We start from the raw sequence: 18,704 nt of genomic DNA, 5'->3' as shown, positions 1-18,704 counted from the left end.
GCACGGGAGGAAAATGACAGGGAATACATACCCAACACAAGAGACGGAAAGAAAATGAAAGCGTCGGATGGTGTTCTGGGTTCTCTTTGTCTCAGCCGTGCCCGTAAGAGGACGTTTGTGAGGTTTGATGGGCGCCGTAGATCATCTTCTGCTGGATTTGAAGAGGTTCTTCCGGCCCTCCGGAGCTCAGGCCTTGGAGAAGGTGGTGGCCGAGGTGCCGGGCTGAACCGGGCTGGCCGCGTGCTCGTCCTGCCAGCGGTCCACGCAGCGACGGCGGGCGTTCATGAAGAAGTTGCTGACGGTGGAGAGCTCCAGGCCCAGCTGCTGAGAGATGGTCATCTGCATCTCTTTGCTGGGACGCTTGTTCTCTTTGAAGATGGCGATGAGCGTCCGCCGCTGCAGGTCCGTGAAGACCAGACGCTGTTTCTTGGGTACCATGTTTCTGTCTTTGTGCTGCTCTTGTTCCTTTCTCTTGCAGGCTGTCACGGAAAGACAGAACAGAAGGAGAATGTAAAGAAAGCTGAACCGTGTGGATTTATAAACATGCAGTTTGACAGAATCAGGTGAGTGATTTCATGTGGCTCCTGTCTGAACTTGTGGCTCCTGTCTGAACTAAACACGAAACTAAACACAAATCTGACATTTAGACTTTTTAAGACTGATGTTGAGAAATTGAGCTTTAATATATTAAATATATTAAATATTTGGAATATTTTAATGTGATGGTCGAGTTTTTTTATTTAAGGTGTATCCGCAATTTGCATGCTTCATTACAGCCACGCTTACGAAAGTAAGTATGCTATTCCATATACTTTTTTTAACTAAAACTAAAGATACTCTTTATATTTGCATTTTAGAAATATACATAAATTGACACTTACATGTACTAACAGAAGAGTCAAAGTAAATTTGGTCTCTAAATTCATTCAATTTACCTTACATTCGGATATACTTTCAAATTTAAGATGAAGTATTCTGAGTATACTTGGCTGTGGTGTATCTCTAGATTGACAATTAAATCTTTTTTTACTGCAGTGTACTTCAAAGTGTACTATTAAAAATGTGCTATAAGTATTGAGCTAGTCAACTATCAGTAGGCTACACCTATAAGATCATGTGTAGTGTTGCAGTGCTTAATAAAAAAGTTAGTTGTGTACTTAAACTCTACTGTTACACTTCAAAGTGCACTTCTATAAACTAAAAGGTGGTCCAATTTAGTGTCAAAATTGTATTCAAATAGTACAAGGTATACTCTACTAGTACAATGATCGAAGTATACTCACTACTCATAATAAAATGAACTGGAAGTATACTTATCCTTTTGTAAAGGCAGTCAGAATTTTATATGTAATCAACTACGTTTTTTGTTGGGACAAAATGGATGTTGTTTTTCACATTAAAAATATGAATATGCTCAAGCATTTGTCTCCTACTGTTTATAAGTGTTGTGCAGAATAACACACTGCAAGTATGTACATATGAAGTATGCAAACTGAGCACATTTTCTGTGTATCTACACTACAATTGTCATCATGTGCAGTAGAGCACACTGCACACGTTACTGTATCCCATAATGCTGTGCACATAGAAAGCAAGTGTTTATAGAATAGCCATAATTCTGACTGTTAAAACGGGATAAAAGAAAGAACAGGTGCTCTTTTGGTTTAAAGTCCCCGTGAAACGGAAGTTGCAATCGTTTTTACTTTCGTATTTTGACGAATTACCGAGTGAAATATTTTGAATGAGAGTAAACTGTGTTTCGTTGATCTCTGCGATTTGATTGGATGTATTAAAACAGCCGCAGCATTTTGAAATGGAGATGGCAGTAGTGGAAGGGCAGGAGTTAACGGATGCTCCGCCCAATGCGTCTATACGTCATTTAAGTCATTACAGGACGGAAGTGCATTTTTAACTGAAAATTATGAGGGCACACGAATTTTAAAAGGAGAATGACCCACACTGAAAAACTACTTCCAATAAACGCTGCAAAATTTCATGAAAAAATACATTTTGTCCTTTTTAACTTCACTCGGACTTTAAACAGTAAATAAATAAAGTGGGCTTTTATTCGTTTAGCTGCACTGGCACATTACAAATTATTGCACGTGCAGAATGATCATGTTCTGTAAAAATCATACAGAAATGTGTTCTGATATTTAAAAGGGACCCATTTCGTACAATGGGAGGATGAGCGATGGATAATGTAAATTATGCACAGAAAGAAAAATGAAAATAACATGATAGAATGAAGCAGCACGATCTGCTTTTAATGTTTATTTGATGTGCACACTGATGTAGTTAACCGAATCACAAGCACAAACCAATATATTCAAATGCTGTGTGTGTGTGTGTCCTGTGGGAATGATGTGTGAGAAGCCTCAGGTAAAATCCACTCTCCCTCTCTGAGCTGTTTGGAGGATTTAGATTTACGTCTGACTTTGTAAACACCGGAAACGTGTTATAGGCTTTTTACTCTCAATACCATCACGGAGAGAGAGAGAGACCCAAGACACAGTTTACAGTCCTCACTGTTATCGCTCATGAAATAATGGTTTGTTAATGTACAGTAGAAAGCCTTCCTCTCTGTTTCTCTGTGTATGTCACACACAGACTGTGTTGCGGTGAGGGTTCCCCCAGTGAGTTTGTGCTGAGACGGCTGATGTCAGTCTGAGCGCTGTGTGTCTAATTACAGAGAGCCATGAGCCATCGATCCACCCTACACAGTCAAATCTGTTTACTGCTGCCGTCTAAAGCAGAAGCGCCCTCATCCATCATATTCATATAACACTGCACAACACACAACACGCGCACACGCACACTTATATTGCATACACAACACCGACGTACATTTATACTGTATACACACACACAATACTTCAAGCGCAGACGCACACCAAAATCCAAAATAACACATCTAGGGCGCAATATTATTTGTGTGTCTGGCTGTCTGCGTCTATAATCCATTTTACCTTTTTTATAATATAAAGCCCATATGCAACAAAACTGAATGTCTTAAATACTTTATTCTACGTCCCATCTGTTAAGACAGACATGAAACATGTTATGAAACGACGCAGCTACAGCACTGTGAACTTAAAGACTTAAATACATTAATTTCACGAGATCGCTCAGAAGACACGAAGACTGGTGGAGAGATCGCGACAATAACGCGTCCTCCTGTAAGTGCCACGTGTCTCCTCGCTGGCCCACATTTACAGATCTTTTGTCCTACGATCTCCTGTCGAGCATCTTCCCTGCTCGTTCACACCATCCGCCTCCCGGTGTCACGCGCGCTCGCATGGACGCGCACTGGGCTCGATACGGATCGATGGCCCGGGAAGGGGCCCTGATTACTGGACCACGTGCGCGCGAGAAAACAGAGGAAAATCGATCATTGCAGCTTTTAGGGCAACGGCAGACAGAAGAAAGACGCATATTCTGCCCGGCGTATTAGACGCACTTTTACTTAAGAAAAACAACATCCAGCGTGCTCAAAACCTTCCGTTTATTTGCTTCGACGTTTTTATTTATGCGTTTAATTTATACGATCTGACCATTGTATAGATTCTTTGTATTTAAATAAATACATCATCGCTGTTGATCTAAATGAATGGTGTCCCCAAACATTTGTGTGAGCAACAAACCAAAACTCTGTATTTGCTATTGATAAAAATATCCCTTACTAAGCGTATTTTATTCATTTTGTTTGTTTGTTTGTTTTATTTCCCAAATGCAATAGTGCGAAGGTGCGCGGCGCGTGGTAGGCCTTGGAGAAGCGCTCGCGTCTGCGCACTCAATCTCGGGTGTTGATTTATTAGGTGCAAAGAACCAATGAAGTCTGATGTCAATCCCCATCGCGTGTTTGAATGCGTCTACACACAAGAAGTGAACACGAGGTGGAATATTTTCTATCTTTCCTGTTTTTAGCAAACCATCGTCCACTTCTGTGATATTAAGGCGAGTAAATGATGACAGAGTTAAGATTTTTGCCTTACTCAGATGTAAACACAATGCAGTGCTTTTAAAAACTCATGCCACGCGCAGTTTATTCAAATCTCAGGGGTGAAACACATTGCTAATCTGAGTAAATTGTAATTAGGAAGAAACACACTGTTTAAGCATCTGAACAGTACGCACCTAAAAACAAAGTTTCATCCTGCATGAGAGCCTGCAGGAACACTCAATGAACCTTTATGTTTCAGAATAAACATTTATTCTTAATTTTATTTCTCCCGACTCCTTCATTTTATTTCTCCTTAATTCTTATTTTTTATCCTCAAATCTTAATTAATTTTCTCCTCAATACTTCATTTTATTTCTCCTCAATTCTTCATTTTATTTTTCCTCAATCCTTTACCTTCCTCACACTGGGTTTTTGCGAATGCGTTTAAAACAATAAGGTTTATACTTAATTCATATTCTCATATTCTCTACTCCAGATCTCAGGTGCATTTAGTAATTTTAAGATTGAATTCTTGTCGCGCATTTTCTTGCATCTTAATTATCGATTGGTTTTTATTTTGCACGAAGTATCTCTTTGATACAGACCTCATACCTCTCCTAGTACAGGAATTTTTAAGTTTAACTCATTTAAGTTATAACTGTAAATCAGCTGCTTTATTTATTCAGTTTTAGCGCAGTGTATTTTAAATATGCATTCACAGAAGTGAAGGCAGAACGTGCAATAAATTGAACATGCGTTTGTCTGATTGATCAGGATTATATAAACCCGCACTGCATACGTGTCAAAATTAAGATGTGAAACTATTATATGTATTAACTAATCTTTAGAAACCGCATTATACAGAAATTGCACACAGGCATCCACTACCGAAGAGCTTTGTTTGCACATGACACTTTCATTGGCAGCTTGTGTTTAGTTTTGTATTCCAGTTCTGATATGTAATCACTCAGGTGGATAAATAATAAAGTGTTCGTTGTGTATTTTTATTTGCGTTGCTCAAACACATGATATCTGTTTCACAGGATAAACATGAGAGCACCGTAAATTTAAACTCACATCAGTCAACAAGCTTTCTTCACATTTTTTAAATAACACCAGGTTAGATTTTTTTGGTGATTGAGCCCTTTTTCAGTTCGTTCCGAATAAGGAGCCCATCGCAATGGTCAAGCAGGCCAATAAAACAACTGATATCCACATGAATGCGTCAACATTCCAGTTACAGTAGCTACATGTGCATATGAACATGCTTTCTGCTGAGGTGGGTGTGGTCTGTGTGTATGAATGTGGGCGTGGCTAGGGAGGGGATGGGATCGATAACTAACCGCACCAGGCCGCGGCTCGGGATCGATGGCTTGAGCGGGGCCGATCTGTTTTTGGGTGCGGCGAAACGAACCCTCTCCCGAGCGGGCCGGGCTACTGCTGGCGAGAAACAGTCATGTCAATCAAAGCCTGCTCAACAACAATACACACCCATGACATCATGCTGGTGTGCCAAACAAAATACACGACTGATGTTTCATTCTACAGATGATCAAATATAGCACAATATTCCTCTCGTTTCTTAATATAGTCTTAAATCATGCCGAACAATATTTGGACCCTCTCTCTCCAGTGTTGGGTGTAACTAGTTACTAAGTAATTAGTTACTGTAATTTAATTACTTTTCCCTTGAAAAAGTAAAGTAAGGGATTACTCATGTTTTCTGTAATTTAAATACAGTTACTTTTGATGTAATTAAACTTAATACTTTGTTAAATATATGAGTGTGCAATAGCGTAATTGACTTCAAATTCAAAGTCTTACTTTAAAATCTGTGCTTTAATGTATAATTCTCACATTTGTAATACTTTGGTCAGTTAATAATATAATTTGAATGAATTTAATAAGCCGTTTCATGTATATTCTTGAATCACAGAAAATCAAGGTTGATGTAGGATATAGAAAGTCATTAGTAATGAGTAAATAAATACTTTTTGGACAGAGTAATTTGGACAGTAATCTAATTACACTATTGAATATGTAATGAGTAACTAGTAATTAATTACTTTTTCAGAGTAACTTACCCAACACTGTCTCTCTCTCTCTCTCTCTCTCTCTCTCTCCCTCTCTCCCTCTCTCTCTCTCTTGCTAAAACAAGGGTCTTGTCGTATATTCTATATTTTCTCAGTAGAACCTCAACTCTGACGAAATCCGTCAGTCGGGTCCAAATTAATTTGCGCCCAAGTAATTTAATTTCACTTTGTTTCTCTCAGCAGTGATAACACAATGATCAAATAACTAAACGTTTATGGCCAATAATCAATAGCTTAAAATAAAAATATATATATCCTGAATTTAATATGTCTTCATCTGGTTTTGTGCTTGTTTGAACGAGTTTATTTTGTACACCGGATCTACAATGTTTAATATGTTCGGTGAAGAAATAAAAAAGTAAATAAGGTACAAGAATCCTCGATACATAGGCTACAGTGATAGGCTAAACATCGCGTGATATCGCTGCGTCTTTACTAAAATGAAGAATTTAAGAAAATGTCATCTTGGACCAGACATCTTGAAAGATGACTGAATGTTTTAAATTATATTTAGAAGCCCCAAATACGCACCGAAATCAATGTATGCTTTGGGTGAGATGCGCTACACGTCTATCTTTTATTTATAAGAAGAAAATTAGACTAGCTTACAGCTCATAAAGTCTCGTGCGATGCACTTTTCACAGTAATAATCATTATTATTTCATGGAACGGTTGATATCATTTTGACCACCAATGTCATGAATTTGAATTATTCTCATGCAATGCTTTCGTCTCGCGACTATAATAGCGGAGCATTCTCTCTCTCTCTCTCTCTCTCTCTCTCTCTCTCTCTCTCTCTCTCTCTCTCTCAAACATCGTGTGAATTTTGTCTGCTGTGCTGCAATATCAATGTAAGTTATCGATGCAATATTTTTAGATGAAATGATCTTAAATAATTCACTCACTTTCGATCAGCCTTCATTGCTTTATTGTCCTCCAAGAAATATTAAAAGTTAATCATATTGAGACTAATTAAATGTCAATCAAGCATCGTTTTGTCGTCCTAACGCTGTTGTGTATTCTACACTGTATGCTCGACTAACATTTCATGAAGGTCTGCCATGTCGTGTTGCTGCTGTGATGTTGAGAGGATATAAAGTCCATTCTTCAGTTTTACTCATATGGGTTTTGTGTTCTTGCCTTGATGAGCTGTTGGCCATAAGGAAAGATGGAGGTTTTATTTGAATTTCTTTGCAGAATATGTGTTCAGTGTTCAATAGTCTGATATTCATAAAACCGCAGAAGACTCTCGGTTATTTCACTGAGATCATTTATAGATCATTTCAAATTCAAAGAATTTCAGGTTTTGTGGAGATCTTCTACTGGTGGATTGTCTTTCTTTCAGAGTTCTCTGTTTCAACCGGTGTCAAAAATCAATGTGTCGGCGGACAAACATCTGACAGACCAGATCTATCTCCTCCAGCTCGATTAAACATCATTCATAGACACTCTGATTGATCTGAAAGTCAAGAAGTCATAGCAATACCAAACCCGCACCTACAGACTCCAACTCAATGTATGTTTTTATGAGTCTTTTATTCTGTTAAACGCAGCTGAAGATATGTGTATATATACTGTACAGAATGTGTTTTACAGAAAAGAATCGCTTCAGAGATTCTGTGTGTTTGTGAGTGCTAAAATCTTTAAAACATCCAGCTCAACCAATGGTGTGAGTATGTGGGCGGGGCTATCTTTCTGATAGAGAGGTGAAGCAGGTATGGGGACAAAATGTCCCCACAAAGATGGCGATATTCAAAATCCTTTTCCTTGTGGCAACATTTTTTGGTCCCCATAAGGAAACAAGCTTATAAATCATAGAAAATTAACTTTTTTGAAATCTAAAAGAGCAGAAAGTTTTGTGTGATTGTTAGTTTTAGGGGGTGGGTTAGGGAATATGATATACAGTTTGTACAGTATAACAACAATTGTGTCAATGGAATGTCACCATAAAACTTGGAAACCCAACATGTGTGTGTGTGTCATAGACCGATCTCTCATGTGTACTGACTCTTGTTGTTTGTGTGTGCGCGTGTGTGTGTGTTTATGTGTGTGTGGACTTGGTTTTTATATGTTAGTGGGGACCTAAACCTGAATGCACACCAACTCATGTGGACCCGTGTCACTGTGGGGACCAAAATTGAGGTCCCAGGGACACAAAAGCTTATAAATTGTATAGAACGATAATTTTTGAAGAAGTTTTCTTCGATCTGTAGGTTTAGGGGTTGGGTTAGGGGATAAAATATACAGTCTGTACAGTATACAGCTCATTACGCCTATGGACTGTCCCCACGGAGATAATAAAACATACATGTGTGTGTGTGTGTGTGCGTGTGTGTGCGTTTGTGCGCACGCGTGCGTGTGTGTATACTTTAAAAACCAATCTCTAATGCGTACAGACTCTTGTTGTGTGTGTATGTGTGTGTATTTTAAAGACAGATCTCTCATGTGGACTGACGCTTTTGTGTGTGTGTTTTAAAGACAGATTTGTTGATGGTGGTTGAAGCCGGTGGTATTGTAGGGTGTGGGGGGCTGCGCGTCTGGCATTGCGAGCATGTGTGTGTGTGTGTGTTTGTTTGCATGGCTGGCTGCGGTGCGAGAGCCCCAGAGATGCAGGAGGAGGGAAATCAATACAGATTCAGCGCAGTCAGATAAGCCTTAACAATGTGTAGCGCAGACACACACACACACACACGTTCCTTCTGCATACACAGACATTTAAACAGGTGTGAGCACACATTCACACCGCTGTGTTTTCACACACACGCGTGTAGAAACATGCAGTCCAAACGTCTGAGACCACAGGTGTAAATGGCAATCTTCTGTAGAACACAAAAGATGTTTGGAGATGTGTTTGTGTGTTCATGCAGTGGATGTCAATGTTGCACATTGGCTTGCGTTCGGTTAGATATCAAATAAATAGCACACATATCCTAATATTTATATTTTTATAGTTTATATCTTTTTATTTGTTGCCGTGTCAGATCTGTACATGAATTCTGATCTGAGTCGAGAAGACATCGCAGGCGTCACTTCAACCTTCAGACATCACGTGTATTTGCTGACGACACGCACATATGATAATCATTCCAGTTATGTAAATGAGCGGCTAGTCTGTCTCACGCCGCCGGACGAGATTATCACAATTCTCTCTTAAACGTTTTTCTCTTTCAGAGCATTCTGTTCTTCATCAGCCCCACGTTGACGTTGTCTGTGAGTATTCGTCGCACGTTTTACTTTGCTTACCAAGAACTGACTCTGTAACACAGACTCCGGGTCTCCTCCTCAATTATTAAAGACCCGATCGATCACTTCAGCAACTTGCCTCCATCCTCTGTTTCTCACAACGTCGAATCTCTCCCACCCTCGATCAATGGCCGCCTCACCTCCACATCTGCTTTCACGTCAGATATCATCCGCTTCATATTTGAAGGTTTCACATGTTAGGATTTGTGCGCTAAGCGTGGTTTCCAGACTTTCGAAGATGTGCAGAACAATACTGTGTCTTAGATTCGCATCATAGTTTGATGATGATAATTTGTTTGACATGTTGATGTATCATGTGACATGTTAAATGGAAATTTCACTCATAATGTAAAAATATTGTTGTTCTTTATTTGTGTAAGTAAACCTGTATGAGTTTTTTGTTCAGTGGCATACAACCGAAGATATTTTGAGAAATGCTTTTGTGTTCATACAATGGAAGTCAATGGGGTTCAGTGTTGCACATTCTTCAAAATAGCTTCTTTTGTGTTCTCAAAATAGCGTCCCTCTAAATAGTTTTTAAAATATCGTTCTTTTTACATTTTTATTGTAGGTCTATCCTGATGGCAATGCATTTGTTTTTAGTTTAGCTTTTTGCCATGTTTGGCTATAATTTGGTTGTTAACGGTAATTTACTGTATTTGTCTTTTTGGACCATGCCTATGTTTTATATGCAGTTCAGTTTTATACACTACCATTGAAGCACCTTAGGATTTTCGTGAATCAAGATTCAATCTTTTGAAATACATTTTATTTGGGTATACTTTCACTCTAAGTGTAAATATTTTCTGTTGTTTTATAATGATGGTGAGCACAGAGTATGGCATGAGGAGTCTCCCGTAAGAATGACCTGATCTGCCAATCCTGTATTCACCGTGTGTGCGTGAGACGTGTTGTCCGTTCATCTGGAAATTTTTGCTTTGGTAAATGTCGTGATTCAGTTGCTCTGTGGCATTCGTAATGGATGGAGGGTAATATTTTTGCGATGTGTTGCAGAGAGAAAGGCCGAAGAGACGGGGGGATGGTGAGCCGAATTATTGATCTCTGATACGTGCAGCGGCAGGCAAACATGTGAATGAGAAAGAGAGAGAGAGAGAGAGAGAGAGAGACCCAGCAGCTGTAACTCTCCTCTACAGCACAGCAGACCAAGATTTCAACATGACCGGCAATTCTCAATGATTTTCATACAGAACCTTTTAAAGGGACAGTTCACCCAAAAATGAGAATCAGTAAGAATGGAGATATTTGGAAGAATGTCAGTAACCAAGCAGATCTCATCCCCCTTTGACTCCCATAGTATTTAAGGCAATAAATGGGGTATGAGATCTGTTTGGTTACTGACATTCTTCCAAATATCTCCATTTGTGTTTAGCAGAACAAATTGATTTATACAGGTTCAGAACAATCTGAGGGTGAGTAAAAAATGACAGAATTTCCCTTTAAACAGCGTTCAGTCGTTCTGGACATCTGAACATGAAAGTTGAGCAGAACTTCATGAAATAAATTGAATTTCTCAAAACAGGTCAACTGCTTGTTAGTGTTTGGTTTAATTGACGAATGCAGTCGTGTGTATATTTGGAATATACAACAACACAAAATAGCATGAAAGCATTCACGTTTGTATGATATGAGACATTTGTTGTGCTGTTATGTCTCGATATCAGAGCTATAACTACGGCGTTTGTGCAATTCATCTATTTTGTACTGCGGTCATTGACTGAGAAAAGATCCAATCAAAAGCTTTCTTAATGTCATGTGATGCCTGTTTGGCATGTGCCAATGTAGATACAGCAACCAACATGCAAAAAAAAAAAAACACGTCAGCTGTGATGTTTGCTCAACCTTTGTTTTAGTAGATTTAATGGAAGTATATGTATTCCGACATTTAACAATCCTATATAAAATAGCTTTGGTTCGAGTAGATAATGTAAATAAATGAATTAATTTATAAATGTTGAATTTGCTTTTGATCATTATGATGTGATGTTGCAGTGATAAACAGCTTCTTTAGAAGTACTTATTATATTGATTATAGTCTGTTGCGTTACTACTTGACTCTGAAAGATATCCAGTCATTTAATTTGATGTAGAAGTTAAAAGGTTTTGTTTTATCACCTTAACCTGTTCACATGTGCATGCGAGAATGAAATGGGAAACTAGTTTTATCAGACTGTTCTGATGAACACACAGAAAGATATTTGGAAAAGTGTTTGCTGACATTTCTGGCATCATTGACACTGGAACATTTTTATCATTTCATTGTTCTGTTGACACAAGAATTTGAAGAATTCAGGGAAGCAAAAAGGTCTGGGGCATCATACCAGTTTGAATTTTCTATCATGGATGTTAATAATGCAGCAGAAATCGTCAGTCGCTAACATTTTTCCAAACATCTTTCTTTGTTTTCAACACAACAAAGCAATTTATATTGATTGGAACATCATTTTGGGGTGGAGTTTCCCTCCAAAATATTGAACATCAAACTATTTTTTCTTTCGCTTTCAATGTGCATAATTTAACAAAAGCAATTCAGTCAGTCATTTAAAAATCACATCTAGACTTTTGTGTTTGATTGAGCTTAATGTTTTAAAAGTTGACACTAGATTATTTGGAGATGGCCTATATTTGCTACAAAGCAGATGTGTCTCAATTTCTTTGGTTACTTTCTTCACCACTGGACATAAATTTCATTCAGTTATGTATATGCATTAAAAAATAAAATGTTTAAAGTCCCCGACAACCGGATGTTGCGATCGTTTTTACTTCCGGGTTTTGACGCTTTTCCGAGTGAAATTGAATTTCTAACGAGAAAAATAGCGGGAGCGTATTTCGTCTTTCTCTGCGATTTGATAGGAAGTATAAAAACAGCAGTTTCCTTTTGAAACGGACCTTGCAGCAGACTGACAGTTGAAGGGGAGGAGTTAACGGATGCTCCGCCCAAGCCGTATAACACAGGTCACTTAAAATGGATTGTCATTACAGGACGGAAGTGAATTTTCAGATTTTAACTGAAGATTATGAGGGCACACGAATTTGAAATGGAGAATGACCCACATTGATACACTTATTACCATAAACGCTGCAATATTTCATGAAAAAATGGGCATCCTCATTCTTTATGTCACTGGGACTTTAAATATGGAATTATGACTAAAGGAAGGATAATAATCAAAAAACATTTATGAAAATCTAAATATTGTATTAATTCATTATCAATACAAGCTTCAGTGTTGTTTGTCAAGGTTTTACCAAAACCATTCAAATGACTGACGCCCAATTGTGTGTATGTGTGTGTGTGTGTGTGTGTGTGTGTGTGTGTGTGTGTGTGTGTGGATGAGTGCTTTTCAGGTGGCTCTCGATGCGCTCTCCGTAATCTCAGAGCTTAGTTCTACTCTCTTCACTCTTCACATGTTATTAAACAGACTCTTATTTGGCCAAAATTCCCTCAGTGTGTCTGTAAAAAGGCCTATTAGAGGCGGCTTATTCTAAACGGATGTTTTCACAGCACAAGATGGATTTACTCAAGCCCTCCTGGTATCAATATCTACTCACTTGTTAAGTCAGTTTTATGATCACAACATTCAGCAGGTAAACAGTCTTAACCAGTATTTATGATGGTTTGCATTCATGAAGTGCTTTTATAGAAAAATAATTCCCATCAACTCAGATGACTCACTATAATCAGATTTCATGAAGAAAGAAACTTTAAAATCAAACCGTGGATCCTCACATCGGTGAATCCAAGAGAAATATGCCAAGTTTCATCATCAGTGTAAAATATTTCAAGAAAACTGTTTTCACAATTAATTACAGAAAGTATTCATACATAATAATCTGATATTCTTCGCTCATGTGCACAAGTGCATTTTCATTTATTCATTTGCGGATGTTTTTTAGAAGCAACTGCGAAGAAAAGAATAGTAGTATTACGGGATAAATTAAGAGAAAACTTTGTCACAAAAAGGTAATGATAAATTTCCAATGATAGCTTCCTATGAGGATGTGAAATTGATCTGAATCATCTTAAGCTATATGAATTTGATATATATAAATGACTATATATCAAAAATTGTATTTTTAGTGAAGTTTAATGTTGTTGCTATAGTAATCTGTGTGAAATGGCTGATGTTGTTTTTCATACTGCAGATCTCAACAGAACACTGAAACCACAGCAGAGAATCACCACAACACATCGCCAACATTCAGACATCTGAACCATAAATATAAATAAATATATGAATGATGGATTTGACTGAAATGCTTAGCGATCACCAAACAATGAGTCGCTGGCTCTTATCGATCATTATTGAATTCAATGCACTCAATACACACTGGTTTTTAATTTCTCAGTCGTTGCTCTTTTATAGATCAGGAGACATAACAGGTTTCTGAACTCTATTTGTTTTAAGAATCAAGTCTCAGACGGTTGCATTAAAATATGAATTTAAGACGATTTTCAGTAACATTTGGTTAAAGAATTGACAACATGCAAGGTTTAATTCAGCTATTTGTAAACTAATAAAAACTGAATAGATCTGTGAAAGAAAAACAAAACTGAATTCTAACACAAAAATATAAAATATTTCATTTACAAAACTATTGCCATAGCCCTACATCTTAATCTTTTTGTAGTATTGCGATATGTTGATATATTGTCACAGCCCTACTTTCAGAGGATGCCTGGTAAAGAATCCAATGAAATATAAAAATCTAGAAATCTCTAGTGTATCAAATCTTAAAAAGTCAGAGCGCATGTTTGAGACTTTAATAATATCTCATGCAGTTCTGGAGAATTCTACGCCGGGACCATGTCTTGGCTAAATTAGTTTTTTTATGTAATAAAAGGTGTAATTTCGATGTTCTGCTAAACACAAAGGAAGATATTTGGAAGAATGAGAGCAACCAAACAAATCTCATCCTTGGTTTACTGCCATAGGAGAAATAAATGCTATGGGAGTCAATGAGGGATAAGATCTTTTGACATTCTTACAAATATCTTCCTTTGTGTTTATCAGGTTTGGAACCACGTGCGGGTGAGTAAATGATGACAGAAATGTCATTTTCACATGAACTGACCCCTTAAGTCACTTTTTAAAAAACTTTAAACTTTAAACAATGGCACTGATGTGAATCTTCAATGAAGACGGCTCAAACTCTCGTTTTAGTCTGGGACTAGCATTAAATCTTGTCTGAAACCACCGCTAGAGCTTATAAATCCCGTCTTGGTTCTTAAGGCAACATATTAAATGCTCGCTCTCATTCTTAGGCTGCTTTGGACAAAAGCATCTGATAAACGAAAAAACATTTTAAATGTGTTTTGTTTCTCTCGCAGTTTAATAATTTTAAAAATAAAATTAAGTTAAATAGTTTAATTTTACTAGAGCGACAGAAGAATATAATAGCTCTGATGCTGAGAGAGAGAGAGAGAGAGAGAGAGAGAGAGAGAGAGGGATGTCTTAGTTGTGGTGAGGAGCAATTAATCACAGTTGCCAAGTGATCCATTAGACATTCAGATTCCCACAGATTGGACGTGTGTCCCTGTGCAGGTCACTAATGTTGCCCTCTCTAACCACACGAAGACACTTTTACTGTCTCAGGGGTCCAGTTCCTCACAAGCCCACAGAAACTAAAAAGAGAATTCTTATTGATTAATACACTCATACATTTCAAATATCAATGGAGATGACGGAGTATTTACAGCTATGACCACAGATTGGCTTTATTCCTTCACTTCATCATCTGTTTTAGTTTTGCCTAAAACATTTTAATTGCCGATTTAAGAATCGACCTCTTGAACAAACCAAAATGAGATTGGCCTCGAACGCACCATTAATTGTGAAGGTTGGCTGGTTTACAATCATGATGTAAAAATAACTTTGTCATGTAAATATTTAAATTGTGCACTTTTAAAAACAAGTGGTTCTTCATAGCCACATCATGTGAGAATCATTTGGTTCTCAAAGAACCTTTCAGTCAGCAGAGTCCTACTTTTACACGGTCTGAAGAACAGGAAGGTTTTGCAGGCGTTAAAGATTTCTATGGGTTTTTTTGTTGGCATTGTTGAGCACTTTTATTTTAAAGAGTGAGCACCAAAACATGTGAATGGCTGTGTTTTTAATTGTAAGATGTGATGCGTTTCACACGACTACAATGTGTCTCCCGATCCTTTAGGTTGTTATTGTGGCTTCTTTCTGAAATGTAGTACTAGATCTTGACTGTATTCACTATTACACACACACACGTATTCTGCAATATTCTTTCAGTCATAATTATTGATTTCCTCTGCGCCCTCGTTGAATGCGTAAAATCCAAATGCAACCCGCGTCACACGCGCATGGACATGAGAGCATCATCAGTTTTTTAAAACAAAGCGCGATAAATTAAACGTCAGCGTGGTTAGCTGCCTCTCACTTCCCAATCGAGCATTGATCCGTGCGCTCCAGTTAAAAGGGAAGCTCGGAAACTGCGCTATCGATCAGGTGGAGGTCACGCTCCCTATTGCGCGCGCACTCCGCTTATTTGCGCCGCGGCTTTCTGAACCCCAGAGAGGGTCGCGGGGTATCAAATGGGCCCTAAGGACGATAAGATATGAACACACGAATGTGATTGGAAACCTGCGAGCACTGATCTCCCATCTGTCGTCGGTCTATCCCCTTATCAGCCTGTGACAGCAAATCGTTCTTTAAATGTTTGATGGTCATCCAGTCAACAAGACATCCACACTCTTAAAAACCAAGCGTCACCCTAATGAGAAATGGTTCCAAGTCACACAGGATTGAATCTCTATGGCCTGCAACAAGAGCACAACCGTTTTGGCGTCAAATAGCTTTTTGCTTTTTCATTAAAAAATCGCGTGTTAAATGTGCAAGTGGAAACAACCCTCGATCTAAATATAAAAAGCAGTTTTCAGGAATAACGGTTTTCAAATCAGTTAGTAATAAAATAATATTAAAACAAATAAAAAGATTTTGATATCGAATATCCCCTTTCGTGTGTGTGTGTGTGTGTGTGTGTGTGTGTGTGGCCGAAAAGAAGGATATTGCGCAAATTGCCCTGAAAAATCCACGCTGGATACGTGCTTTATCCAATAAAAGTGGATAAAATAACTGTTACCACTTGATGGGACTTTCTTCACAACACGTTCTTTATTTTTCCATATTTTGTTTTTGTATCGATTATTTGATTTCCTGAAGCTGGCCTTCACGCAGACGTGAGTGCGTATCGGTGGGAGCTGAAACCTGCTCGACATAATTTACTTATAAATTTATGAATGTATTTAAACTTCTTTCTTTTTATTCAGTAGGCTCGTCTGTAGACCTCAAACAAGATGAGACGTTATTTAAATGTGAGTTTACATTTTCAGCACGAATAGCGTTATGTGCAGTTTAGTGTTTTTTTTTATTTTTGTTAAATATGTGACTAACCTGCCAGTCTTAACGCAGACATCCTTTGAAACTCTGGTTCCTGTAACCATTTCCACATCCTCCTGAATGTCTCCCGGCCCGACTTGAGTTTACTCCAGGGCTTGGGGTTGCGCAGGAGGTCCGACAGCGTTCCCTGAGACCGACACAAGATCCTTTGGGCAAAAATGGCTTGAGGTATGCTGTATCGCTTCAGCTCCGCCGTGATCCTCTGCGCCACCTCCTTTGTGTTGATCTCCTCCACCTGCCCAGAAGCACCGCTCTGCCCGGCCCCGTGCCTCTCTCTGTCGGACAGCATGGATCCGTTTGCTTGCGAGTGCATGTGGCTGTGGGGGTGCATGCCGTTGAGGTTGGAGATCATGCCGTGCCCGTGGCCTCCTAAACTCCGAGCGAGATGCTCCTCGCTCCGCGAAAGCATCGCCGCGTGCGACTCGAAGCCTCCCTGCGAGAGCATCTTGTCGTTGGGCAGGTGCGCGCCGGGCCCGTACGCCGAAAGCGCCTGCTGGGAATTGTGCAGGGAACCGAGGCCGTTGGAGAGCGGGGACAGCGGCTGCCCCATACCGGACATGTCTTTGGGATAGTGGCCGTATAAGTTGCCCATGGACGCCAGACCGCGATCGTCTCGCATGAGCGTAAAGCTTCCGCTGACGTTGCCGGTGGCGAGGCGCTGGTGCGCGGCGTGGTGATGCGGGTGAGGGTGGCCGTGGTGGAACTTGTCGGAGACCGTGGAGATCGGCGGCAGGTGCTGAAGAGGGGTGAGGGTGGTGTACGAGTTGGACAAACTCATTCCCGACTCGCACATGGTCATGGCCGGGTGGAGGTGACCGGACAGTGCGGGGTCGTTTCGGTACTCACCGGCGCCTTCCAGGATCGAAGCCATGCTGGACACCATCGCCGAACGTCCGTGCGATACCAAGTTCCGGTGGGAGGCCGAAGACGATCTGCAGTGAGAGGAATTCATCAAGTCCCCCGCCTGCGAGTGCGAAACGCTGTGCATGTTTCCAATGTTTTCCATCGTGAGTTCCATTTTGAAAGGGAAGGTCGCTTCCCGCCCGCTCCTGCTCTCAGAGCTCCAGAAAAGACCTTATTTTCTCAAAAACGATTTCAAAACCAATCCATCGATTTCGAAGAGTCTTCGGTCAGTCCGACATGATGTGCTGATGCTTTTATCCTGGGTTAAATCACGCGTGCTCACTCTTTCGCACGGAGCGCTCAGAGCGTGTCTGTGGTTTATTCGCTGTACAACAGTGCTTCTGCCGAGAGGCTGTACGCGCGTCTGTCTTTGAACGAGAGCGCGCACCAGTGTGTGTGCTCGTGTGTGTTTGTGTGTGTGTGTGTGTGTGTGTGTGTGTGTGTGTGTGTGTAAAATGCCTTTACTTGACGTGCGCTGGCCGTGGTGCTGAAAACTCACCTGTTTCAATGCACGAGTTTGAATGAAACATATACCTAAACACAAAGAATTAAAAACCAAATATAAACAAATTTGGTTTGAGTGTAATAAAACACAGGCCGAAACGTAACACACATTATTTAAATGAAATCTTTTTCAGTAGCTTACTCCACATGTAGGCCTAATTATCTTTCCTATGCGTCATCATACATTTTTTTCCAGCGTATTGGAGGCGTTCACTTATAAAGTTGTTTGTAAACAATCGTTTTTAATTGCCATTTTATTTTCTAAAGTAAAGGAAAATAAAACATAAACATGTATGAAATGTTTGTATTTTTATGTACAGAGGAGTTAGTTCTTATAAAAGTACCATTTACTTTCTTCCGCAGAACACAAAAGAAGATATTTTGAAGAAGGTTGGCAAACGAACAACCCTGGATCCCGTTCACTTCTATTGTATGAACACACAACTAATGCAAGTGAATCGGGTTCAGTTAAAACATTTTTGATGACAAGAGGGAGAATAAATGATGACAGAATATCACTTTAATGCGTTCTCTTTCTGACATGGATTCATTTTTGTAAATCTAAATGTG

At 39.3% G+C, this 18,704-nt stretch overlaps 1 protein-coding gene across 1 annotated transcript; it reads right to left on the bottom strand.

The window, feature by feature from the left end:
- Window positions 1-93: 93 nt before the first annotated feature.
- Window positions 94-17,745, bottom strand: onecut3b (one cut homeobox 3b). Its single transcript, XM_056742899.1, has 2 exons — window positions 16,722-17,745; window positions 94-479 (listed from the first exon to the last, which is right to left on the bottom strand). The coding sequence occupies exons 1-2, from the start codon at window positions 17,743-17,745 to the stop codon at window positions 187-189; spliced, it is 1,317 nt and encodes a 438-aa protein (XP_056598877.1). The 3' UTR covers window positions 94-186.
- Window positions 17,746-18,704: the final 959 nt, after the last annotated feature.

This window comes from Triplophysa dalaica, chromosome 3 (genome assembly GCF_015846415.1).
Source record: "Triplophysa dalaica isolate WHDGS20190420 chromosome 3, ASM1584641v1, whole genome shotgun sequence".
Taxonomy (NCBI): Eukaryota; Metazoa; Chordata; class Actinopteri; order Cypriniformes; family Nemacheilidae; genus Triplophysa; species Triplophysa dalaica.
The sequence above is the reverse complement of the archived record's forward strand: the minus strand, read 5'-3'. Positions and strand labels throughout refer to the sequence as shown.